The 26,034-nt window shown below is 46.7% G+C and overlaps 1 protein-coding gene and 1 long non-coding RNA gene across 3 annotated transcripts; one reads left to right on the forward strand and one right to left on the reverse strand.

Annotated features, from left to right (window-relative positions):
* Nucleotides 1-567: 567 nt before the first annotated feature.
* carf (calcium responsive transcription factor) lies at nt 568-20,421 on the forward strand. 2 transcript variants are annotated; one of them, XM_029702007.1, is made up of 16 exons: nt 568-628; nt 1,201-1,350; nt 3,022-3,285; nt 3,520-3,637; nt 4,381-4,981; nt 5,090-5,171; nt 8,313-8,502; nt 16,082-16,202; nt 16,542-16,685; nt 17,038-17,298; nt 17,426-17,576; nt 17,888-17,951; nt 18,054-18,166; nt 18,283-18,625; nt 19,508-19,614; nt 19,703-20,421. In XM_029702007.1, the coding sequence occupies exons 2-15, from the start codon at nt 1,228-1,230 to the stop codon at nt 19,564-19,566; spliced, it is 2,634 nt and encodes an 877-aa protein (XP_029557867.1). In that variant the 5' UTR covers nt 568-628; nt 1,201-1,227; the 3' UTR covers nt 19,567-19,614; nt 19,703-20,421. The 2 variants fall into 2 exon arrangements, with proteins under 2 accessions (XP_029557867.1, XP_029557866.1); XM_029702006.1 differs by having other exon boundaries at nt 19,508-20,421.
* A 4,428-nt stretch (nt 20,422-24,849) lies between these two features.
* LOC115155411 (uncharacterized) lies at nt 24,850-25,417 on the reverse strand. The gene is made up of 3 exons (XR_003868064.1): nt 25,301-25,417; nt 25,078-25,193; nt 24,850-24,879 (listed from the first exon to the last, which is right to left on the reverse strand). It is a non-coding gene; the product is annotated as an uncharacterized LOC115155411 (long non-coding RNA).
* Between the last annotated feature and the right edge of the window lie 617 nt (nt 25,418-26,034).

The following is a 26,034-nucleotide window of genomic DNA, read 5'->3' on the forward strand; positions in this document are numbered from 1 at the left end:
ATGTAGAAAGTATATTTATTGGTGAATTGTAGCAAGCTTTTCACCCAATGGTACCGTTAACTAGTAAATGATTTATGTGGAAATCAAGTCCAGTCAAAACCAGTATCCCATCTAGCCACCACCACCACCACCAGTTTATTCTCTGTATGTATCTCAGGTAGAAATCAGCAACCGCCCCTTTTCTTCATTTTTTAAAAATCTGATGTCGGAAGCTATTTAGAGTCTTTAAAACATATACAAAACAAAATGTTAAAAAAAAATGTATTCGCTATATGTCTGTATTTGATATTTGATATAATGTGGAATAGTTTTATTTAATTTTTCTCATTTCTTTGGAATCCCTCTGGCTGTTATGTTTATGTTTTGCATGTTACTGTTAATAAAAAATAAATAATAATAATAAAAATAAAAAGAAATCAGCAACCTGGCGTCGCTTCCTGAAAAATGTGGAAATTGCGCCTCTCTGTGGTGAAAATATATAATACCAGAAGTTTAAATATGCCTTCTACGGTGTCCTCCGAGGATCAAACATTTTTCATACCGGATGAATAGAGAGAAGAAGAAGGAAAAAAAATCGCGTTTGTTTGGTCGAGAACGAGGCGAACAGAAACTTCTGGGCGAAGACGAGGTTGAGTAGACTCGTTTTGAATTCCCGATCCTTGTTCCTCTCAAACCCACAACGCTGTTAGCTACACACTCAGACTAGAGAGGGCTATGTGAAGAGCTTAGACTAATCCTAAAATCAGGAGAATTGTTTGACTTAAACTAGATATTGTTTTTTGTTTTTTTTTACTAGCTAGTCCTAGCCAAACAAGCTAACGTTAGCTAGCTTGCTACACATTTTAACCCAACATGGCGCTTTAAAATAATGTTTTTTTTTATGACCAGGGATGATGATGATGATATGTTTGGCTAGCTAGGAAACTCTGCTCCTGCAATCAATCAAAAACAATCACAAACGACTCTTATAGAAATAGACCCACCCAGGAGTCGAGCATTGAATAAACCGTCTTGCTGTGCATCAGCTGTCTTTGTTATGGTTAACTAGCTAGCAATCTAGATCCAATTGACCATTCTGTAAATGCCAATGAATGGATTTGCAATTATTACAATACTGATTGATGATAATGACACACTTGCACCCAATGAAATACCTGTACCTGGTCACTCTAATAGGGTTATATTGGTTTGTGTATGTAGTTAGTTGACTGACTGTCTGCTTGGGAGATGGAGGAGCAGGAGAGAGCTATGGAAGAGGATGCTCTGGACTCCAAGCCTCCACTGACCACTGAAGAGGATGAGCCCAAACACACAGACCTCCACGGGTCTCATATCACTGAAACACAACAGGTGGGACTTGACCCCAGGAGTTGGTGGGACTTGACCCCAGGAGTTGGTGGGACTTGACCCTAGGAGTCGGTGGGACTTGACCCTATGAGTCGGTGGGACTTGAACCTATGAGTCGGTGGGACTTGACCCTATGAGTCGGTGGGACTTGACCCTATGAGTCGGTGGGACTTGACCCTATGAGTCGGTGGGACTTGACCCTATGAGTCGGTGGGACTTGACCCTATGAGTCGGTGGGACTTGACCCTATGAGTCGGTGGGACTTAAACCTATGAGTCGGTGGGACTTGACCCTAGGAATTGGTGGGACTTGACCCCAGGAGTTGGTGGGACTTGACCCTATGAGTTGCTGGGACTTGACCCTATGAGTTGGTGGGACTTGACCCTATGAGTTGGTGGGACTTGACCCTATGAGTTGGTGGGACTTGACCCCAGGAGTTGGTGAGACTTGACCCCAGGAGTTGGTGGGACTTGACCCTATGAGTTGGTGGGACTTGACCCTATGAGTTGGTGGGACTTGACCCTATGAGTTGGTGGGACTTGACCCTATGAGTTGGTGGGACTTGACCCTATGAGTTGGTGGGACTTGACCCAAGGAGTTGGTCGGACTTGACCATATGAGTTGGTGGGACTTGACCCTATGAGTTGGTGGGACTTGACCCCAGGAGTTGGTGGGACTTGACCCTATGAGTTGGTGGGACTTGACCCTATGAGTTGGTGGGACTTGACCCTATGAGTTGGTGGGACTTGACCCCAGGAGTTGGTGGGACTTGACCCCAGGAGTTGGTGGGACTTGACCCCAGGAGTTGGTGGGACTTGACCCCAGGAGTTGGTGGGACTTGACCCTAGGAGTCGGTGGTACTTGACCCTAGGAGTCGGTGGGACTTGACCCTAGGAGTCGGTGGGACTTGACCCTAGGAGTCGGTGGGACTTGACCCTATGAGTCGGTGGGACTTGACCCTATGAGTCGGTGGGACTTGACCCTATGAGTTGGTGGGACTTGACCCCAGGAGTTGGTGGGACTTGACCCCAGGAGTTGGTGGGACTTGACCCTATGAGTTGGTGGGACTTGACCCTATGAGTTGGTGGGACTTGACCCAAGGAGTTGGTCGGACTTGACCCTATGAGTTGGTGGGACTTGACCCTATGAGTTGGTGGGACTTGACCCCAGGAGTTGGTGGGACTTGACCCTATGAGTTGGTGGGACTTGACCCTATGAGTTGGTGGGACTTGACCCTATGAGTTGGTGGGACTTGACCCTATGAGTTGGTGGGACTTGACCCCAGGAGTTGGTGGGACTTGACCCTAGGAGTCGGTGGTACTTGACCCCAGGAGTTGGTGGGACTTGACCCCAGGAGTTGGTGGGACTTGACCCCAGGAGTTGGTGGGACTTGACCCCAGGAGTTGGTGGGACTTGACCCTAGGAGTCGGTGGTACTTGACCCTAGGAGTCGGTGGTACTTGACCCTAGGAGTCGGTGGGACTTGACCCTAGGAGTCGGTGTGACTTGACCCTAGGAGTCGGTGGGACTTGACCCTAGGAGTCGGTGGGACTTAAACCTATACCTTTCGAAATGATTTGTGATGAGAAAGAATAATACAGTGCATATATCAGGAGACCAAATCAATGTAAATTAGCATAGTCACATGCATGTGAAGTATTGTATTGTTTTCCAGGAGCCCAGTGAACCTGAAGAGAATGAGACGAAGCCACAGTCCTCAGAGCTGCTTGTTATCAACAGCATAGCTCCTCCAGACAGCTGGGAACCAGTCCACACTGATATCAAACCTGAGGAACTGACAGAGACAGAAATGCTGATCCTGTCACAGACAGAGAATCGGACAGCGATACAGACACAGGACCAGACACAGACATTATCACAGACAGAGGAGTTTATCATACTTGATCAGAATGGACAGCCCATACAGTGTGAACGCGTGGTGAGTCGAGAGGGTTTCACAAGAGCATAGAAACAGGTCCAGGCAGCTGCCGAATGGTATCCTGGTGATCCCAGATGTGTTTGTGCTGAATAGCCAACTTGTTATAGCCAAACACATCTGGCGGCACCAGACTAGACTAGTCAATTCATTTTTTTCCCCCATGCTTCTTAAACACAACCTATGAACTGTTGGGTTTAGGGTCTTCGCGTAGCCTAAACGTCTTTCCTCCTCTAGGTGATACTGACCGGTCAGTCAGACAACGGAGAGATGTATGTTATCCCGTCTAATCAGCTAGGAGAGGCTCAGGTATTACTTCCTCGTGGACACCTACTGGACATCATAGACCTCACAGGTATTATTAACCTGAAACTCGCCTGTTTCTACAGATACCATCGCCCTATTCCTTATTATAGTGCACTACTGTTCACCAGAGCTGGCCTACAAATTACTTCAGGTCAGACTGATGTTATGTGGAGCTCGATCGACAGAGCAGCGGAATTTAATTCAGGATGAGTCGTCAGGGAAACGGAAGTCTGCGTTTCTGACGTCCCCTCTGGAAATATATTAGTTGTTTTATTACGTTCTATTTCTTGTTAGACAGTGTCAAGGAAATTTTAACAGAAATTGATCAAATTCCTTGTACAGTGTTTGGTGTTACAGAATTGACTAGAACGCTATCTCTATCAGAGGAGGCTGGTGAGGGGAGGACGGCTCATAATAATGTCTGGAACAGAGCAGAACAGAACGGCATCGAACACCTGGAGACCGATGCATTTTTACATTTACATTTTAGTCATTTAGCAGACGCTCTTATCCAGAGCGACTTACAGTAGTGAATGCATACATTACATACATTATTATTATTTTTTATTTTTTTTCGTACTGGTCCCCCGTGGGAATCGAACCCACAACCCTGGCGTTGCAAACACCATGCTCTACCAACTGAGCCACAGGCGATTGATGTAGTTGATGATACCATTCCGCTCCAGTCATAACCACGAGCCAGTCCTCCCCAAATGAAGGTGCCACCAGCCTCCTGTGCTCTCTCTATAGTTTGGTGTACGAAGTTGACTATTGTCTGATCTGTTTGTTTAGGATCCTGCGGAGAGAAGACTGCGGATGAGGAAGAGCTTCACACTATCACGTTAACAGCCGTTACGGACGACAGCGGCGGTTCGACGTCGGCCCTTACGGACGACAGCGGCGGTTCGACTACAGTAACGTCGGCCGTTACGGACGACAGCGGCGGTTCGACGTCGGCCCTTACGGACGACAGCGGCGGTTCGACTACAGTAACGTCGGCCGTTACGGACGACAGCGGCGGTTCGACTACGGTACCGTCGGCCGTTACAGACGACAGCGGCGGTTCGACGTCGGCCGTTACGGACGACAGCGGCGGTTCGACTACAGTAACGTCGGCCGTTACGGACGACAGCGGCGGTTCGACTACAGTAACGTCGGCTGTTACGGACGACAGCGGCGGTTCGACTACAGTACCGTCGGCCGTTACGGACGACAGCGGCGGTTCGACTACAGTACCGTCGGCCGTTACGGACGACAGCGGCGGTTCGACTACAGTACCGTCGGCCGTTACGGACGACAGCGGCGGTTCGACTACAGTAACGTCGGCCGTTACGGACGACAGCGGCGGTTCGACTACAGTACCGTCGGCTGCAGCTAACACCTCAGCACAGAGGTGGGCTCACATCTTCTTCTTACCGTTACACTCAGTAACTCTTTCAGGAATATTAGGTTCATTTGACAATAGTTGTAACTGTTACTGTATTGTTGTGTTGCTGTTTAGCTCTCAGGACTGTTTCACCTCTCTTCTGAAACCTCTCCCATCCAACGCCCCCAACTGGGCCCTGAGGCTTCATAATGCTGAGGTACGTCTACCAACTGGGCCCTGAGGCTTCATAATGCTGAGGTACGTCTACCAACTGGGCCCTGAGGCTTCATAATTTTTATTTATTTTTTTATTTTACCGTTATTTTACCAGGTAAGTTGACTGAGAACACATTCTCATTTACAGCAACGACCTGGGGAATAGTTACAGGGGAGAGGAGGGGGATGAATGAGCCAATTGTAAGCTGGGGATGATTAGACAGCCGTGATGGTATGAGTGCCAGATTGGGAATTTAGCCAGGACACCGGGGTTAACACCCCTACTGTTACGATAAGTACCATGGGATCTTTAATGACCTCAGAGAGTCAGGACACCCGTTTAACGTCCCATCCGAAAGACGGCACCCTACACAGGGCAGTGTCCCCAATCACTGCCCTGGGGCATTGGGATATTTTTTAGACCAGAGGAAAGAGTGCCTCCTACTGGCCCTCCAATACCACTTCCAGCAGCATCTGGTCTCCCATCCAGGGACTGACCAGGACCAACCCTGCTTAGCATCAGAAGCAAGCCAGCAGTTGGATGCAGGGTGGTATGCTGCTGGTAATGCTGAGGTACGTCTACCAACTGGGCCCTGAGGCTTCATAATGCTGAGGTACGTCTACCATCTGGGCCCTGAGGCTTCATAATGCTGAGGTACGTCTACCATCTGGGCCCTGAGGCTTCATAATGCTGAGGTACGTCTACCATCTGGGCCCTGAGGCTTCATAATGCTGAGGTACGTCTACCAACTGGGCCCTGAGGCTTCATAACGCTGAGGTACGTCTACCATCTGGGCCCTGAGGCTTCATAATGCTGAGGTATGTCTACTAACTGGGCCCTGAGACTTCGTACACTAAACTGCATTACACTGCTCCCAACCTGAAACATTCTAACACATCGAAATCAAATTTTATTTGTCACATGCGACGAATACAACAGTAGACTTTACCGTGAAATACTAACTTACAAGCACTTTAACCAACAATGCAGTTTTATGAAAAATCTGATTTAAGAAAATATTTACTAAAATAAACTAAAGTAAAAAAATAGAAGAGCAACAATAAAATAACAATCACGAGACTATAGACACAGGTTAGTCGAGGTAATATGTACATGTAGGTAGGGGTGAAGTGACTATGCATAGATAATAAACAGAGAGTAGCAGCAGCGTAAAAAAAGGTGAGGGGAAGGGCAGGCAATGTAAATAGTCCGGGTGGCCATTTGATTAATTGTTCAGGAGTCTTATGGTTTGGGGGTAGAAGCTGTTGAGAAGCCTCTTGGACCTAGACTTGGTGCTCCGGTACCGCTTGTTGTGCGGTAGTAGAGAGAACAGTCTATGACTGAGGTGACTGGAATCTTTGGCAATTTTTAGGGCCTTCCTCTGACACCGCCTGGTATAGAGGTCCTGGATGGCAGGAAGCTTGGCCCCAGTGATGTACTGGGCTGTTCGCACTACCCTCTGTAGTGTCTTGCGGTCAGAGGCTGAGCAGTTGCCATACCAGGCAGTGATGCAACCAGTCAGGATCCTCTCGATGGTGCAGCTGTATAACCGTTTGAGGATCTGAGGACCCATGCCAAATCTTTTCAGTCTCCTGAGGGGGAATAGGTTTTGTCATGCCCTCTTCACAACTGTCTTGGTGAGTTTGGACCATGTTAGTTTGTTGGTGACGTGGACACCAAGGAACTTGAAGCTCTCAACCTGCTCCACTACAGCCTCGTCGATGAGAATGGGGGTGTGCTCGGTACTCCTTTTCCTGTAGTCCACAATCACAAGTCTTGATCACGTTGATGGAGAGGTTGTTGTCCTGGCACCACCTGGCCAGGTCTCTGACCTCCTCCCTATAGGCTGTCTCATCGTTGTCGGTGATCAGGTCTACCACTGTTGTATCATCAGCAAACTTAATGGTGTTAGAGTCGTGTTTGTCCACGCAGTCATGAGTGAACAGGGAGTACAGGAGGGGACTGAGCACGCACCCCTGAGGGGCCCCTGTGTTGAGGATCAGTGTGGCAGATGTGTTGTTGCCTACCCTTACCCCCTGGGGGCGGCCCGTCAGGAAGTCCAGGATCCAGTTGCAGAGGGAGGTGTTTAGTCCCAGGGTCCTTAGCTTAGTGATGAGCTTTGAGGGCACTATGGTGTTGAACGCTGAGCTGCAGTCAATGAATAGCATTCTCAGATAGGTGTTCCTTTTGTCCAGGTGTGAAAGGGCAGTGTGGAGTGCAGCACCCTAACACACGTTTACACCCGAACACACAGCTCTGTAGCCTGAGGATGCTAACAGGAAAGGATTGTGATAGTTAGCGTCCTCAGGCTTATAGCTTTGCACATTTCTGGGAAGGAAGGGCCTCAACAGTCCTCCATGTTGACTCTCTTTGATTTCTTCTTCTCCTTCTTCCTTCTCCTCCTGTTCTCTCTCTCTTCCTCCTCTCTCTCTCCATCTCGCTCTTCCTCCTCTCTCTCTCGCTCTCTCTCTCTCTCTCTTCCTACTCTCTCTCTCTCTTCCTCCTCTCTCTCTCGCTCTTCCTCTCTATCCCTCTCTCTCTCTCTCTCGCTCTTCCTCCTCTCTCTCTCGCTCTCTCTCTCTCTCTCTTCCTACTCTCTCTCTCTTCCTCCTCTCTCGCTCTCTCTTCCTCCTCTCTCTCTCGCTCTCTCTCTCTCTCTCTTCCTACTCTCTCTCTCTTCCTCCTCTCTCGCTCTCTTCCTCCTCTCTCTCGTCCTCTCTCTCTCTCTCTCTTCCTCCTCTCTCTCTCCATCTCGCTCTTCCTCCTCTCTCTCTCGCTCTCTCTCTCTCTCTCTTCCTACTCTCTCTCTCTCTTCCTCCTCTCTCGCTCTTCCTCCTCTCTCTCTCGCTCTTCCTCTCTATCCCTCTCTCTCTCTCTCTCGCTCTTCCTCCTCTCTCTCTCGCTCTCTCTCTCTCTCTCTTCCTACTCTCTCTCTCTTCCTCCTCTCTCGCTCTCTCTTCCTCCTCTCTCTCTCGCTCTCTCTCTCTCTCTCTTCCTACTCTCTCTCTCTTCCTCCTCTCTCGCTCTCTTCCTCCTCTCTCTCGTCCTCTCTCTGTCTCTCTCTTCCTCCTCTCCCTCTCTCTCGCTCTGTCCCCCCCCCCCCTCTCTCTCTCTCTCTCTCTCTCTGTGTCTCCTGGAGCAGAAGATAGGTGACTCATACCGTGGCTACTGTAACACAGACGCCGAGTTGGAGACCATCCTCCTGCTGCACAAGCAGCAGACCAACAGTGTGTTTGGGACGCGCCAGTCCCCTTCCCCTGCCAAGCCTGCCAGCCGTCTGATGTGGAAGTCACAATATGTACCCTACGATGGCGTCCCTTTTGTCAACGCAGGTATAAAGTCGCAGTACTGGTTTAGTAGCCTACGATGGCGTCCCTGGACATAAACATGTCCAGGCCTGATACGGGCATTTTGGAATATCTACATTTTAATAAAGTCTAATAAATGTATTTAATATACACCATCACAATAAAACCATGATTTATTTTAGGCAGGTATAAAGAAACATGATATGAAGATATATATATTTTCTCCAGAAGAACAGAATTTGTATGTTTATCTGGCTATGCTCCATGCAATAGGCTGTAGGCTTGTTCATTTAGCAGATAAGATAGGACTATAAGTCCCATGCCATTATTTTATATTAAGAACAATATAATTTAACTTATATGAATAAAATAGTTTATTTTATTTATTTTTATAGGGACAGTGCACATTAATCAACGTTTCAGTAAAAGTGATGGTTTTAGCCAGCAGTCCCTGGGCAGGTTATTGAAAACAATTACAATACAGACAATCACTGAGCAGTGAGCACACGCAGAGTAACATAGGACAAGCAAGACATAGCATAAAGACAGAGCAACATAGGACAAGCAAGACAAACCATACAGACAGAGCAACATAGAACAAGCAAGACGTAGCATACAGACGGAGCAACATAGGACAAGCAAGATGTAGCAGACAGACAGAGCAACATAGGACAAGCAGCACGTAGCAGACAGACAGAGCAACATAGAACAAGCAAGATGTAGCATACAGACAGAGCAACATAGGACAAGCAAGATGTAGCAGACAGACAGAGCAACATAGGACAAGCAGCACGTAGCAGACAGACAGAGCAACATAGGACAAGCAAGATGTAGCATACAGACAGAGCAACATAGGACAAGCAAGATGTAGCAGACAGACAGAGCAACATAGAACAAGCAAGATGTAGCATACAGACAGAGAAACATAGGACAAGCAAGATGTAGCATACAGACAGAGCAACATAGAACAAGCAGCACGTAGCAGACAGACAGAGCAACATAGGACAAGCAAGATGTAGCATACAGACAGAGCAACATAGGACAAGCAAGATGTAGCAGACAGACAGAGCAACATAGGACAAGCAAGACGTAGCAGACAGACAGAGCAACATAGGACAAGCAGCACGTAGCAGACAGACAGAGCAACATAGGACAAGCAAGACACAGCAGACAGACAGAGCGACATAGGACAAGCAGCACGTAGCATACAGACAGAGCGACATAGAACAAAAAGCAACAAGACAAAATCCATAAAAACAACTAAGTGTTTCCACACCTCACAAGCTACAGACAACATGGAAAGCGGCAATACACAGCTAGGGATTATGTTCACAAATCTGATTGACCTTTAGCCATGTCTTCATGCATTTTGAGAAAGTGTGATATGTGGTGCAGTTATGTGTGTCTGATGGCAGTGTATTCCAGACATGGGAAGCTCTCACAGAGAAAGCGGATTTACTAAAGGTGCTTTTCCTTAAGGGAACTATACAGTCACCTCTCATGGCAGACCTTGTGGATCTGCTGCCATATGTTTGGGTTTTCTGTTTAACAAAAATACTGAGTGGAGGGGGAGCCAGGCCATTTAGGATCTTGAATACAAGACATGCGTCGGTGTATTGCACCAGATTTTCCCAACTCAGGAGCTCATGCTTTCTGAGGATGTAACAGTGATGGTGGCTATTGGGCTTCCTATCGAGCACTTTGAGAGCCTGTTTGTAGACAGACTGAATAGGTTTTAATGTTGTACAGCAAGCTTGGGCCCAACTAGTCAAGCAGTATGTTAAGTGGGGAGACTATCATAGATTTGAAGTACAGTTTTGATACCTCTGTAGTCAAACAATTTCGTATAAATCGGGAAATTAGCCAAGTTGAATTTGGTTATTTGAATTAACTTTTTCCTCTGCTTTTTAAAAGAGAGGTTGGAATCAAGTATGATGCCAAGGAACTTAAAATCAGATACCACCTGGAGCTTCTCCATTGATACACAGACATCTGGTTCAGTAGCATCAGATACCACCTGGAGCTTCTCCATTGATACACAGACATCTGGTTCAGTAGCATCAGATACCACCTGGAGCTTCTCCATTGATACACAGACATCTGGTTCAGTAGCATCAGATACCACCTGGAGGTTCTCCCCCTGATACACAGACATCTGGTTCAGTAGCATCAGATACCACCTGGAGCTTCTCCCCTGATACACAGACATCTGGTTCAGTAGCATCAGATACCACCTGGAGCTTCTCCATTGATACACAGACATCTGGTTCAGTAGCATCAGATACCATCTGGAGCTTCTCACCTGATACACAGACATCTGGTTCAGTAGCATCAGATACCACCTGGAGGTTCTCCCCCTGATACACAGACATCTGGTTCAGTAGCATCAGATACCACCTGGAGCTTCTCCCCTGATACACAGACATCTGGTTCAGTAGCATCAGATACCACCTGGAGCTTCTCCCCTGATACACAGACATCTGGTTCAGTAGCATCAGATACCACCTGGAGCTTCTCCCCTGATACACAGACATCTGGTTCAGTAGCATCAGATACCACCTGGAGCTTCTCCCCTGATACACAGACATCTGGTTCAGTAGCATCAGATACCACCTGGAGCTTCTCCCCTGATACACAGACATCTGGTTCAGTAGCATCAGATACCACCTGGAGCTTCTCCCCCTGATATACAGACATCTGGTTCAGTAGCATCAGATACCACCTGGAGCTTCTCCCCCTGATATACAGACATCTGGTTCAGTAGCATCAGATACCACCTGGAGCTTCTCCCCTGATACACAGACATCTGGTTCAGTAGCATCAGATACCACCTGGAGCTTCTCCATTGATACACAGACATCTGGTTCAGTAGCATCAGATACCACCTGGAGCTTCTCCCCTGATACAGACATCTGGTTCAGTAGCATCAGATACCACCTGGAGCTTCTCCCCTGATACACAGACATCTGGTTCAGTAGCATCAGATACCACCTGGAGCTTCTCCCCTGATACACAGACATCTGGTTCAGTAGCATCAGATACCACCTGGAGCTTCTCCCCTGATACACAGACATCTGGTTCAGTAGCATCAGATACCACCTGGAGCTTCTCCCCTGATACACAGACATCTGGTTCAGTAGCATCAGATACCGCCTGGAGCTTCTCCCCTGATACACAGACATCTGGTTCAGTAGCATCAGATACCACCTGGAGCTTCTCCCCTGATACACAGACATCTGGTTCAGTAGCATCAGATACCACCTGGAGCTTCTCCCCTGATACACAGACATCTGGTTCAGTAGCATCAGATACCACCTGGAGCTTCTCCCCTGATACACAGACATCTGGTTCAGTAGCATCAGATACCACCTGGAGCTTCTCCCCTGATACACAGACATCTGGTTCAGTAGCATCAGATACCACCTGGAGCTTCTCCCCTGATACACAGACATCTGGTTCAGTAGCATCAGATACCACCTGGAGCTTCTCCCCTGATACACAGACATCTGGTTCAGTAGCATCAGATACCACCTGGAGCTTCTCCCCTGATACACAGACATCTGGTTCAGTAGCATCAGATACCACCTGGAGCTTCTCCCCTGATACACAGACATCTGGTTCAGTAGCATCAGATACCACCTGGAGCTTCTCCCCTGATACACAGACATCTGGTTCAGTAGCATCAGATACCACCTGGAGCTTCTCCCCTGATACACAGACATCTGGTTCAGTAGCATCAGATACCACCTGGAGCTTCTCCCCTGATACACAGACATCTGGTTCAGTAGCATCAGATACCACCTGGAGCTTCTCCCCTGATACAGACATCTGGTTCAGTAGCATCAGATACCACCTGGAGCTTCTCCCCTGATACACAGACATCTGGTTCAGTAGCATCAGATACCACCTGGAGCTTCTCCCCTGATACACAGACATCTGGTTCAGTAGCATCAGATACCACCTGGAGCTTCTCCCCCTGATACACAGACATCTGGTTCAGTAGCATCAGATACCACCTGGAGCTTCTCCCCCTGATATACAGACATCTGGTTCAGTAGCATCAGATACCACCTGGAGCTTCTCCCCTGATACACAGACATCTGGTTCAGTAGCATCAGATACCACCTGGAGCTTCTCCATTGATACACAGACATCTGGTTCAGTAGCATCAGATACCACCTGGAGCGTCTCCCCTGATACACAGACATCTGGTTCAGTAGCATCAGATACCACCTGGAGCTTCTCCCCTGATACACAGACATCTGGTTCAGTAGCATCAGATACCACCTGGAGCTTCTCCATTGATACACAGACATCTGGTTCAGTAGCATCAGATACCACCTGGAGCTTCTCCATTGATACACAGACATCTGGTTCAGTAGCATCAGATACCACCTGGAGCTTCTCCCCTGATACACAGACATCTGGTTCAGTAGCATCAGATACCACCTGGAGCTTCTCCCCTGATACAGACATCTGGTTCAGTAGCATCAGATACCACCTGGAGCTTCTCCCCTGATACACAGACATCTGGTTCAGTAGCATCAGATACCACCTGGAGCTTCTCCCCTGATACACAGACATCTGGTTCAGTAGCATCAGATACCACCTGGAGCTTCTCCCCTGATACACAGACATCTGGTTCAGTAGCATCAGATACCACCTGGAGCTTCTCCCCTGATACACAGACATCTGGTTCAGTAGCATCAGATACCACCTGGAGCTTCTCCCCTGATACACAGACATCTGGTTCAGTAGCATCAGATACCACCTGGAGCTTCTCCCCTGATACACAGACATCTGGTTCAGTAGCATCAGATACCACCTGGAGCTTCTCCCCTGATACACAGACATCTGGTTCAGTAGCATCAGATACCACCTGGAGCTTCTCCCCTGATACACAGACATCTGGTTCAGTAGCATCAGATACCACCTGGAGCTTCTCCCCTGATACACAGACATCTGGTTCAGTAGCATCAGATACCACCTGGAGCTTCTCCCCTGATACACAGACATCTGGTTCAGTAGCATCAGATACCACCTGGAGCTTCTCCCCTGATACACAGACATCTGGTTCAGTAGCATCAGATACCACCTGGAGCTTCTCCCCTGATACACAGACATCTGGTTCAGTAGCATCAGATACCACCTGGAGCTTCTCCCCTGATACACAGACATCTGGTTCAGTAGCATCAGATACCACCTGGAGCTTCTCCCCTGATACACAGACATCTGGTTCAGTAGCATCAGATACCACCTGGAGCTTCTCCCCTGATACAGACATCTGGTTCAGTAGCATCAGATACCACCTGGAGCTTCTCCCCTGATACACAGACATCTGGTTCAGTAGCATCAGATACCACCTGGAGCTTCTCCCCTGATACACAGACATCTGGTTCAGTAGCATCAGATACCACCTGGAGCTTCTCCCCCTGATATACAGACATCTGGTTCAGTAGCATCAGATACCACCTGGAGCTTCTCCCCCTGATATACAGACATCTGGTTCAGTAGCATCAGATACCACCTGGAGCTTCTCCCCTGATACACAGACATCTGGTTCAGTAGCATCAGATACCACCTGGAGCTTCTCCCCTGATACACAGACATCTGGTTCAGTAGCATCAGATACCACCTGGAATGAGAGAGAGAGAGAGAGGAGATGGACACTCACAGTGGTGAAATATTCTGTAACTAAAGGTAATGAAGGAGAGAGAGGAGATGGACACTCACAGTGGTGAAATATTCTGTAACTAAAGGTAATGAAGGAGAGAGAGAGAGGAGATGGACACTCACAGTGGTGAGATATTCTGTAGCTAAAGGAATGAGAGAGAGAGGAGATGGACACTCACAGTGGTGAGATATTCTGTAGCTAAAGGTAATGAAGGAGAGAGAGGAGATGGACACTCACAGTGGTGAGATATTCTGTAGCTAAAGGTAATGAAGGAGAGAGAGGAGATGGACACTCACAGTGGTGAGATATTCTGTAGCTAAAGGAATGAGAGAGAGAGGAGATGGACACTCACAGTGGTGAGATATTCTGTAGCTAAAGGAATGAGAGAGAGAGGAGATGGACACTCACAGTGGTGAGATATTCTGTAGCTAAAGGTAATGAAGGAGAGAGAGAGGAGATGGACACTCACAGTGGTGAGATATTCTGTAGCTAAAGGTAATGAAGGAGAGAGAGAGGAGATGGACACTCACAGTGGCGAGATATTCTGTAGCTAAAGGTAATGTGTCAGTCTATTTATGATGGCAGTTGGTGACTTGTGCTGACTACTACTAAGGCATGTACAGAGGAGATTACCGTGACTCAACGGTCACGTAGATGTTTAATACGGTCACCGCAACAGCCCTACTCATACATGCTTATAACAAGTAATAAAGCATTATACCTGCAGGCTTTCAGGAAAGTGTTACCAATGTAATAACTGGATCATATGAATGAAAGGTTTCTCAGACCATATTCAGAGTTATTATAATGGTTTCTCAGGTTATAATCAGAGTTATAATGTCTCAGGTTATATTCAGAGTTATACTGTCTTCTCAGGTTATAATGGTTTCTCAGACCATATTCAGAGTTATAATGGTTTCTAAGGTCATATTCAGAGTTATAATGGTTTCTCAGGTTATAATCAGAGTTATAATGGTTTCTCAGGTCATATTCAGAGTTATAATGGTTTCTCAGGTTATAATCAGAGTTATAATGGTTTCTCAGGTCATAATCAGAGTTATAATGGTTTCTCAGGTTATAATAGTTTCTCAGGTCATATTCAGAGTTATAATGGTTTCTCAGGTTATAATCAGAGTTATAATGGTTTCTCAGGTCATATTCAGAGTTATAATGGTTTCTCAGGTTATAATCAGAGTTATAATAGTTTCTCAGGTCATATTCAGAGTTATAATGGTTTCTCAGGTTATAATCAGAGTTATAATGGTTTCTCAGGTCATAATCAGAGTTATAATGGTTTCTCAGGTTATAATCAGAGTTATAATGGTTTCTCAGGTTATAATAGTTTCTCAGGCCATATTCAGAGTTATAATAGCTGCGTACTAGCACTGCGGACCCCGGTCAAAATATGTGCACTAAATAGGGAATAGGATGCCATTTGGAGGGAATAGGGTGCCAATTGGAGGGAATAGGGTGCCAATTGGAGGGAATAGGGTGCCAATTGGAGGGGCTAGGGTGCCAATTGGAGGGGCTAGGGTGCCAATTGGAGGGAATAGGGTGCCAATTGGAGGGAATAGGGTGCCAATTGGGACGCCGACTTGATCTACTTTCTCCATCTGTATCCAGGCAGTAACAGCTATAGTGATGGAAATCATCTGCTTTCTCCATCTGTATCCAGGCAGTAGAGCTATAGTGATGGAAATCATCTGCTTTCTCCATCTGTATCCAGGCAGTAGAGCTATAGTGATGGAAATCATCTGCTTTCTCCATCTGTATCCAGGCAGTAACAGCTATAGTGATGGAAATCATCTGCTTTCTCCATCTGTATCCAGGCAGTAGAGCTATAGTGATGGAATCATCTGCTTTCTCCATCTGTATCCAGGCAGTAGAGCTATAGTGATGGAATCATCTGCTTTCTCCATCTGTATCCAGGCAGTAGAGCTATAGTGATGGAATGTCAGTATGGTCCAAGAAGGAAAGGTCTCCAGCCCAAGAAGACTGCAGAGCAGAACATCAATCAAAACATCGATTACAAAGCTACTTGCCCTGCCAGGTAGACACACATCCATACAAACCCATCTATCTAGCTACATGCCCTGCCAGGTAGACACACATCCATACAAACCCATCTATCTAGCTACATGCCCTGCCAGGTAGACACACATCCATACAAACCCATCTATCTAGCTACATGCCCTGCCAGGTAGACACACATCCATACAAACCCATCTATCTAGCTACATGCCCTGCCAGGTAGACACACATCCATACAAACCCATCTATGCTAACAAAACAATATGCTACCATCTCTGAAGATATAAGAGCTGTGGTTTTTTTTTTGTATTTCTTTTTTTTAAAGTTAGTATATTCTGACATTGCTCTCATTCTTCAGGATCTATATCAAGAAGGTTTGTAAGTTTCCCCAACACCGAGTGCCTACGGACCCTAACGTAGACAAGAGGGTTGTTCGTCAGGAACAAGAGAAAGCCTTCTTTAACCTCCGGAAGACCCTGTGGGACGTAGGCGGAGTTCTGAGGTATTGATTTGTTTCTGCTATTTATACTTGGATTTGATATATTTATATATTATTAAAGTTCCTTGCAGATGCCCAGCCCGTATGGGCTTATAACACACTGAATGTTTTTTTTTAAAAATAAGTAAACTTTCTGATTGATTGACGTATTGTTTTGATTGACACCTGTTCCTTTGGCTCAGTTGGTAGAGAATGGTGTTTGCAACGCCAGGGTTGTGGGTTCGATTCCCACAGGGGGGGCCAGTACAAAAAACAAATGTCTGAAATGTATGCATTCACTACTGTAAGTCGCTCTGGATAAGAGCGTCTGCTAAATGACTAAAATGTAAAAATGTTTATTCTCTCCCGTTAACAGGTACTACATGCAGCTCCCTACCCAGAAAGCTCACCTCTATCATGACATGGAGGCTCTCCTCCTGCCTCCTCCTCCAGACCTCCTTTTCCTCCCCCTGGAGGAGGAGGAGGTGAAGCAGGAGGAGGAGGTGAAGCAGGAGGAGGAGGAGGAGGATGATAGTGGAACCATGCCATCTCGTCTCAACCCCAGGGTGGCAGAGAAGATCAGGGAGTTAGTGGAGCAGGGGTATCATCAGGTGTACCAGGTCCGCAAACAGCTCAGGTAAAGAGGCCCTCAGGGGCCGTATGTATCAAACAGCTCAGAGTAGGAGGCCCTCAGGGGCCGTATATATCAAACAGCTCAGAGTAGGTGTTAACCTGTCTTGCTGTCTTGTTTCCTATCCTGCCAGGCGGTTTGTGGAGCGGGAGATGTTTAAATCAGAGGAGGTCCCAGAGAGACATAACCTTTGCTACTTCCCAACTGTCAACGACATAAAGAACCACATCCACGAGGCCCAGAAGACCTTCCAGCAGGCTGGGGTCACCACTGATGTAACACAGGTAACTAGGAAGACCTTCCAGCAAGCTGAGGTCACCACTGATGTAACACAGGTAACTAGGAAGACCTTCCAGCAAGCTGAGGTCACCACTGATGTAACACAGGTAACGAGGAAGACCTTCCAGCAAGCTGAGGTCACCACTGATGTAACACAGGTAACTAGGAAGACCTTCCAGCAAGCTGGGGTCACCACTGATGTAACACAGGTAACTAGGAAGCCCTTCCAGCAGGAAGTGGGGGGGGGGGGGGGTCACCCTGCTTCTTAACTTGTTAATCTCCTTGTCATGCCTGATGTTTGCTGTTTCACCTCCAGTGGACTGAAATGGACCCAATGACTGAGACTGTGACTCTGACCCTCACGCCAGCCCCTGCTGAAGGTAATACAATTACAGGTCACCTCTAGTCATCATGAAAGCTCTCCTCCAATAGTTTTGCCTACAATCTGTCTGTTTCCCCAACTTTATTTTGGTTGTGTCCAGGTGCCTTCCAGAGAGTAGGAGTGTTGGAGGGGAGCGATACATTGTCTCCTGAGGCCGTTCAGCTCTTCAGCTCTCTTACCTCCCTGCAACCCAAGATCTTTGCCCAGCTTCAGGTGAGGACCAGCTGTCTGACCTTCTGCGTATATGTCTTAAACACCGATGAATTCCTATCCAATCGAAACGAATCAAGACAGAATTATATGTCTTGTGTTTTTTTTTCCTTTTCCAGGGCATCCAGCTTCAACCAAGTCTGTGTTCTTTTGACGGAGGTCTGTCTCAGTCATCTACAGTCACTACAGACTTCCTGGATTTGCCCAGTCCATCACCACCGCAACCCCTCTTGGTCAGCCCCACACAGTTCCTCCAGTCCAGCCCGTCTCTAGGGGATGCTATGAGTCTAGCTGACCCTTCAGTGGTTCTGGGCATGGGTCAGGTGGTCATGGTGTCATCGTTAGGGGACGGCCAGGTGGTCAGCGTGTCATCTCTAGGGGACGAGAGCGGCGGGACACACCAGATACTGTTGGAGGACGGACAGACAATCCCTTTCCAGATAATGGTTCCTGCAAATATTGGTGAGACAGTCAGGAGTTAACCTGAGATATTACTGCTGTAGACTTCCTGTGGTGTTTCTGCTGCATCCCAAATAGCACCCTATTCCCTATATAGTGCACTACTATTGATGAGAGCCCTGATTGAAAGTATTGCACTATATAGGGAATAGGATTCCATTTGGGATGCAGAGAAGTCTCAGGGCAAAGTTAGTAGGTAGCCATGGTGACTGGAACACTACAGATCACAGGCTGAGAGTCTCAGGAGTAGGTAGCCATGGTGACTGGAACACTACAGATCACAGGCTGAGAGTCTCAGGAGTAGGTAGCCATGGTGACTGGAACACTACAGATCACAGGCTGAGAGTCAGGAGTAGGTAGCCATGGTGACTGGAACACTACAGATCACAGGCTGAGAGTCTCAGGAGTAGGTAGCCATGGTGACTGGGTACACTACAGATCACAGGCTGAGAGTCAGGAGTAGGTAGCCATGGTGACTGGAACACTACAGATCACAGGCTGAGAGTCTCAGGAGTAGGTAGCCATGGTGACTGGGTACACTACAGATCACAGGCTGAGAGTCAGGAGTAGGTAGCCATGGTGACTGGAACACTACAGATCACAGGCTGAGAGTCAGGAGTAGGTAGCCATGGTGACTGGAACACTACAGATCACAGGCTGAGAGTCTCAGGAGTAGGTAGCCATGGTAACTGGAACACTACAGATCACAGGCTGAGAGTCTCAGGAGTAGGTAGCCATGGTGACTGGAACACTACAGATCACAGGCTGAGAGTCTCAGGAGTAGGTAGCCATGGTGACTGGAACACTACAGATCACAGACTTCTATTAAAAATAATATTTACTGACTTGTTTTTCTCTTCCTGTTTGTTGTGTTCTATTCCTCAGCTCTGAACAGTCCAGATGAGGTCAAGGAGGAGGAGGACACTGTCAACTCTGTAGATTGACACCAGACCCTACAGGGGTGTACCGTACTCCAGGGGTGTAGCTCGTTCCTCACAGGGGTGTACTCCAGCCTTCACAGGGGTGTAGCTTGTTCCTCACAGGGGTGTACTTCAGCCCTCACAGGGGTATAGCTCGTTCCTCACAGGGTTGTATTTTTGGGGTGTACTTCAGCCCTCACAAATCACAGTATCTCGTTCCTCACAGGGGTGTATCTCGTTCCTCACAGGGGTGAATCTCGTTCCTCACAGGGGTGAATCTCGTTCCTCACAGGGGTGAATCTCGTTCCTCACAGGGGTGAATCTCGTTCCTCACAGGGGTGAATCTCGTTCCTCACAGGGGTGAATCTCGTTCCTCACAGGGGTGTACTCCAGCCCTCACAGGGGTGAATCTCGTTCCTCACAGGGGTGAATCTCGTTCCTCACAGGGGTGTATCCCATCTTTACCATATACTTACTGTAAGAGCGGTTGCTTTTACCTCAGGGCAGTCACGTTTATTGATCACGTTTATTGATCACGTTTACTGATCACGTTTATTGTACAATTGACTGAAAGTGCAATTTATGCAGTGTTTTTTTTCTCCTTGTTATGTTTTTTTTATATCATCATGAGGAACTTGTTTGCTATCGTTTTAAAATCATGGAATCCAACGAATATTGTATAATTACAGATTTAGTTTTTTTAAATGACAAACTACTAAAACCCTGGATGTAACAAGATATGGTGTATATATTAGTGCATAGGAAATGTCTTTCTAATAGTGTTTCTAACCCTGTTGCATAGTCTTCTGAGATTATCATTTACTTCAATAAAGGTTTATTTTATTTGTTTAAATTAAATTAATTCCTTAATTCAATTGTTTTAAGTGGTTTACGGACTATTATATTCATTTGCCAACAAAAAAAATCCATCCATTCTATTGGGACTTTGTCACAACAATTAAGATTCAATCAGAAGATTTGAATTTATTCCCATAAAATAACAATTAAAAGGTCAAAATGCAACACTATTTGGGGTATATTCCACAAGACTGAAAATCCACCACTTCGAGGTATATGGACAGAACCCACCAGCTACAAATCATTTACCCAGCATGCTTTACGTGAACGTGATCGGGAGTCCTCACTAGTTGCCAAAGTCATACACCTTGCCAATTTCTACAATTTTCTCTTCTTCAAATGCATTTTTAAAGATAACCTTATTAACCACACTGCTAACCTTTTATTTTTATGCCTAAGTTTAAACTTAAATGAAGGCCAAAAAGAAACATGAAATTCCTGCGCGGTTTAACCCATGTAGACTTTGTGGCTGTGGTATCGAGTGGAAACTGGAGCTCCGTAAGAGGCTGGTTATACGGACGCACCTGGTGCCCAAATGGATGTCCGGTTCAGTCGGTTGTCCGGTCGGTTGCCCTTCCCCGCTAGTTATGCCGGTAACAACCGCCGTAGCATGGCTCTAGTTATTAAAACTTGTCAAATAAAGTGAGAAGAGAAGTAGTAGTATTTATCACTAGCTCCAATTTGTTCCAACAATACACTTGGATTATATTTCGAGTAGGATAAACTATATTCACCTCCGAGGAAATTGAATAGGTAATTAGCAAAAGAGAAGACAAGACTACAGCAATTCATGATGAATCCATGTGCTGTATTAAAATGAATTGAATAAAGCGTTGAAGTCCTCTCATCTCCTTTCTCTGATTTAGCTAGCCACTAACTACACTTTAGCTAGCTAGTTAGCAGAGCAGTAGATACAAAAATGATTTTGTATTACTTAGTCTTAGAGAAGGCTGCTGAGTGGGGATATATATTCCACTGATTCTGCTCTAGCCATTAGCACGAGCCTGTCCTCCCTAATTAAGGTGTCACCAAATTCCTGTTTGGAAGTCTGGCCATGTGGAGAAGACTGCTAGAAGTCTGGCCATGTGGAGAAGACCGCTAGAAGTCTGGCCATGTGGAGAAGACCGCTAGAAGTCTGGCCATGTGGAGAAGATCACTAGAAGTCTGGCCATGTGGAGAAGACCACCAGAAGTCTGGCCATGTGGAGAAGACCGCTAGAAGTCTGGCCATGTGGAGAAGACCACCAGAAGTCTGGCCATGTGGAGAAGACCACCAGAAGTCTGGCCATGTGGAGAAGAGAACTAGAAGTCTGGCCATGTGGAGAAGACCACTATCAGTCTGGCCATGTGGAGAAGACCACTATCAGTCTGGCCATGTGGAGAAGACCACTATCAGTCTGGCCATGTGGAGAAGAGAACTAGAAGTCTGGCCATGTGGAGGAGACCACTATCAGTCTGGCCATGTGGAGAAGACCACTATCAGTCTGGCCATGTGGAGAAGAGAACTAGAAGTCTGGCCATGTGGAGGAGACCACTAGAAGTCTGGCCATGTGGAGAAGTCCAGCTATAGTGAGGGACAGGTCTCTATAGGTGACCACTTCCTGTTGGCAGGTCTCTATAGGTGACCACTTCCTATTGGCAGGCCTCTATCGGTGACCACTTCCTGTTGGCAGGTCTCTATAGGTGACCACTTCCTGTTGGCAGGCCTATATCGGTGACCACGTCCTGTTGGCAGGTCTCTATAGGTGACCACTTCCTGTTGGCAGGTCTCTATAGGTGACCACTTCCTGTTGGCAGGCCTCTATCGGTGACCACGTCCTGTTGGCAGGTCTCTATAGGTGACCACTTCCTGTTGGCAGGTCTCTATAGGTGACCACTTCCTGTTGGCAGGTCTCTATAGGTAACCACTTCCTGTTGGCAGGTCTCTTTAGGTAACCACTTCCTGTTGGCAGGTCTCTATCGGTGACCAGGGGATTCCCTCTCCCACATGTGAATGCCTCCATGGAGCTCATTAGTGGAGCCATGCAGCCTACTTTGGCGGTTCACAATATTGGCCCTTACAAATGTGGACTGCGAGTGGAGGAAGCCAGACGTGCCCAACGAGGTGCAGTCAGTGGAGGACGTGTACCCGGACGAAGACTACACCATATTAGCTGAAGTAACGTCATAGTCAGCATAGCTAATATAACTAACGCGCTAGTAAACCCGCTACAATCATGCAGTAAAGTTACAGTGTACAGTCAGTAAGCAGTTATACCGTCGGGCCCCGGTGGCAATAAATTAGTAAAACCAAAAGCTTACCTTGACTTGGAAGAGTTCCAGTGTTGTGTTGGATAGTCATAGCCAGCTAGCTAACATAGCATCCCTCTGTTATAACCAGCTAGCTAACATAGCATCCATCTGCTATAACCAGCTAGCTAACATAGCATCCCTCTGTTATAACCAGCTAGCTAACATAGCATCCCTCTGTTATAACCAGCTAGCTAACATAGCATCCCTCTGTTATAACCAGCTAGCTAACATAGCATCCCTCTGTTATAACCAGCTAGCTAACATAGCATCCCTCTGTTATAACCAGCTAGCTAACATAGCATCCCTCTGTTATAGCCAGCTAGCTAACATAGCATCCCTCTGTCATAGCCAGCTAGCTAACGTAGCATCCCTCTGTTATAGCCAGCTAGCTAACATAGCATCCCTCTGTTATAGCCAGCTAGCTAACATAGCATCCCTCTGTTATAGCCAGCTAGCTAACATAGCATCCCTCTGTTATAGCCAGCTAGCTAACATAGCATCCCTCTGTCATAGCCAGCTAGCTAACGTAGCATCCCTCTGTTATAGCCAGCTAGCTAACATAGCATCCCTCTGTTATAACCAGCTAGCTAACATAGCATCCCTCTGTTATAACCAGCTAGCTAACATAGCATCCCTCTGTTATAGCCAGCTAGCTAACATAGCATCCCTCTGTCATAGCCAGCTAGCTAACGTAGCATCCCTCTGTTATAGCCAGCTAGCTAACATAGCATCCCTCTGTTATAGCCAGCTAGCTAACATAGCATCCCTCTGTTATAGCCAGCTAGCTAACATAGCATCCCTCTGTTATAGCCAGCTAGCTAACATAGCATCCCTCTGTTATAGCCAGCTAGCATAGCATCCCTCTGTTATAACCAGCTAGCTAACATAGCATCCCTCTGTTATAGCCAGCTAGCTAACATAGCATCCCTCTGTTATAGCCAGCTAGCTAACATAGCATCCCTCTGTTATAACCAGCTAGCTAACATAGCATCCCTCTGTTTGAGCAGGGTGTTTGAGTAGGCTAAACTAGCTAGTTTCATTTGCTAGCTAATTAAGTGAAACTGAAGAAATAAAAATCTTTATCTCGCTTCTCTTTCATTTTGGAAGGAATAATTTGTTCAAAACTGTTCAAGTATTGTCTCTCTCTTTGAGTCAACTGCTCATCACATGTTATACACTGCAGTGGTAGCTAGCTGTAGTTTATGCTTTCAGTACTAGATAAATTTTCTGATCCTTTGATTGGGTGGACAACATGTCAGTTCATGCTGCAAGAGCTCTGATAGGTTGGAGGACGTCCTCCGGAAGTTGTTATAATTACTGTGGAAGTCTATGGAAGGGGGTGAGAACCTTGGAGAACCATGGCCTCCTAGGTTTTGTATTGAAGTCAATGTACCCAGAGGAGGACGGAAGCTAGCTGTCCTCAGGCTACACCATGGTGCTACCCTACAGAGTGCTGTTGAGACTACTGTAGACATTCATTGCAAAACAGTGTGTTTTAATCAGTTATTTGGTGATGTGATTATATTTAATACAGTTTTGTCTAAAAAATAACTTTTTAAATGTTTTACAATTTTAATTTGTATGAAATTCATTGAGGAGGATGGTCCTCCCCTTCCTCCTCTGAGGAGCCTCCACTGCTTAACACCCAACCTTAAGTCATGAGAACCATACACAAACATACTGCGCAGATATATATTTAAATCACATTTGATGAGTTACTGATATAAGGGCACAGGGTGAAACCCTACTTCAAGTCTCAGAGCGAGTGACGTCACTGATTGAAACGCTATTAGCGCGCACCACCGCTAACTAACTAGCCATTTCACATCGGTTACCCAGACACGAGAGGCAGATGGTTCGAGTCTCTGATATTTATTATAATCCAAGGGGCAGGCAAGAGACAGGTCGTGGACAGGCAAAATATAATCAACAAGGTCAGAGTCCAGGAGGTACAGAGTGGCAGGCAGGCTCGAGGTCAGGCAGGCTCGAGGTCAGGGCAGGCGGGCTCGAGGTCAGGGCAGGCGGGCTCGAGGTCAGGGCAGGCAGGCTCGAGGTCAGGGCAGGCTTGAGGTCAGGGCAGGCAGGCTCAAGGTCAGGGCAGGCAGGCTCGAGGTCAGGGCAGGCGGGCTCGAGGTCAGGGCAGACGGGTTCAGAGTCAAGGCAGGCAAGGGTCAAAAACCCAGGAAGACTAGCGAAAGAGAGATAAGAAACAGCAGCAGCACGGAAAAACACGCTGGTTGACTTGACAAGACGAAGTGGCAACAGACAAACAGGGAACACAGGAATAAATACCCTGGGGACTAATGAGGAAAACAGGTGACACCTGGAGGTGGGTGGAGACAATCACAAAGACAGGGTGAAACAGATCAGGGCTGCCACAACTGACCTGTCCGTCCACAGGCTCGATCTCCTGTAGTCTCCACAACTGGACGCTCGCGCTCGGATCCCACTGGAACAGGATGTCCGTGCACCGGATGGCCTGAGGGAGACACTCCTGTTGGACTGGAAAACAAAGAGACATTTGGTCAGTGCTGTAGGTCTTTTTCCAATGCTGTATCACCATCTTTATCTGGACAGAAAATGCATTGTTTATCACAACACAAACCCACCTTGGATAATGTGACAAGTGGTCCCTCAACACCCATCCTCATGCCTCATTGTTTGTTCTTGAGAGTTACCTATCTAATAGAACACAGAGGGTTCCCTATCTAATAGAACACAGAGGGTTCCCTATCTAATAGAACACAGAGGGTTCCCTATCTAATAGAACACAGAGGGTTCCCTATCTAATAGAACACAGAGGGTTCCCTATCTAACAGAACACAGAGGGTTCCCTATCTAATAGAACACAGAGGGTTTATTGAGAGTTACCTACAGTTGAAGTTGGAAGTTTAAATACACTTAGGTTGGAGTCATTAAAACTTGTTTTTCAACCACTCCACAAATGTCTTGCTAACAAACTATAGTTTTGGCAAGTCGGTTAGGACATCTACTTTGTGCATGACACAAGTAATTTTTCCAACAATTGTTTACAGACAGATTATTTCACTTATAACTCACTGTATCACAATTCCAGTGGGTCTGAAGTTTACATACACTAAGTTGACTATGCCTTTAAACAGCTTGGAAAATTCCAGAAAATGATGTCATGGCTTTAGAAGCTTCTGATAGGCTAATTGACATCATTTGAGTCAATTGGAGGTGTGCCTGTGGATGTATTTCAAGGCCTACCTTCAAACTCAGTGCCTCTTTGCTTGACATCATGGGAAAATCAAAAGAAATCAGCCAAGACCTCAGAAGAAAAATTGTAGAACACCAGAACAACAGCAAAGGACCTTGTAAA

This window comes from Salmo trutta, chromosome 20, assembly GCF_901001165.1.
Source record: "Salmo trutta chromosome 20, fSalTru1.1, whole genome shotgun sequence".
Classification (NCBI taxonomy): Eukaryota; Metazoa; Chordata; class Actinopteri; order Salmoniformes; family Salmonidae; genus Salmo; species Salmo trutta.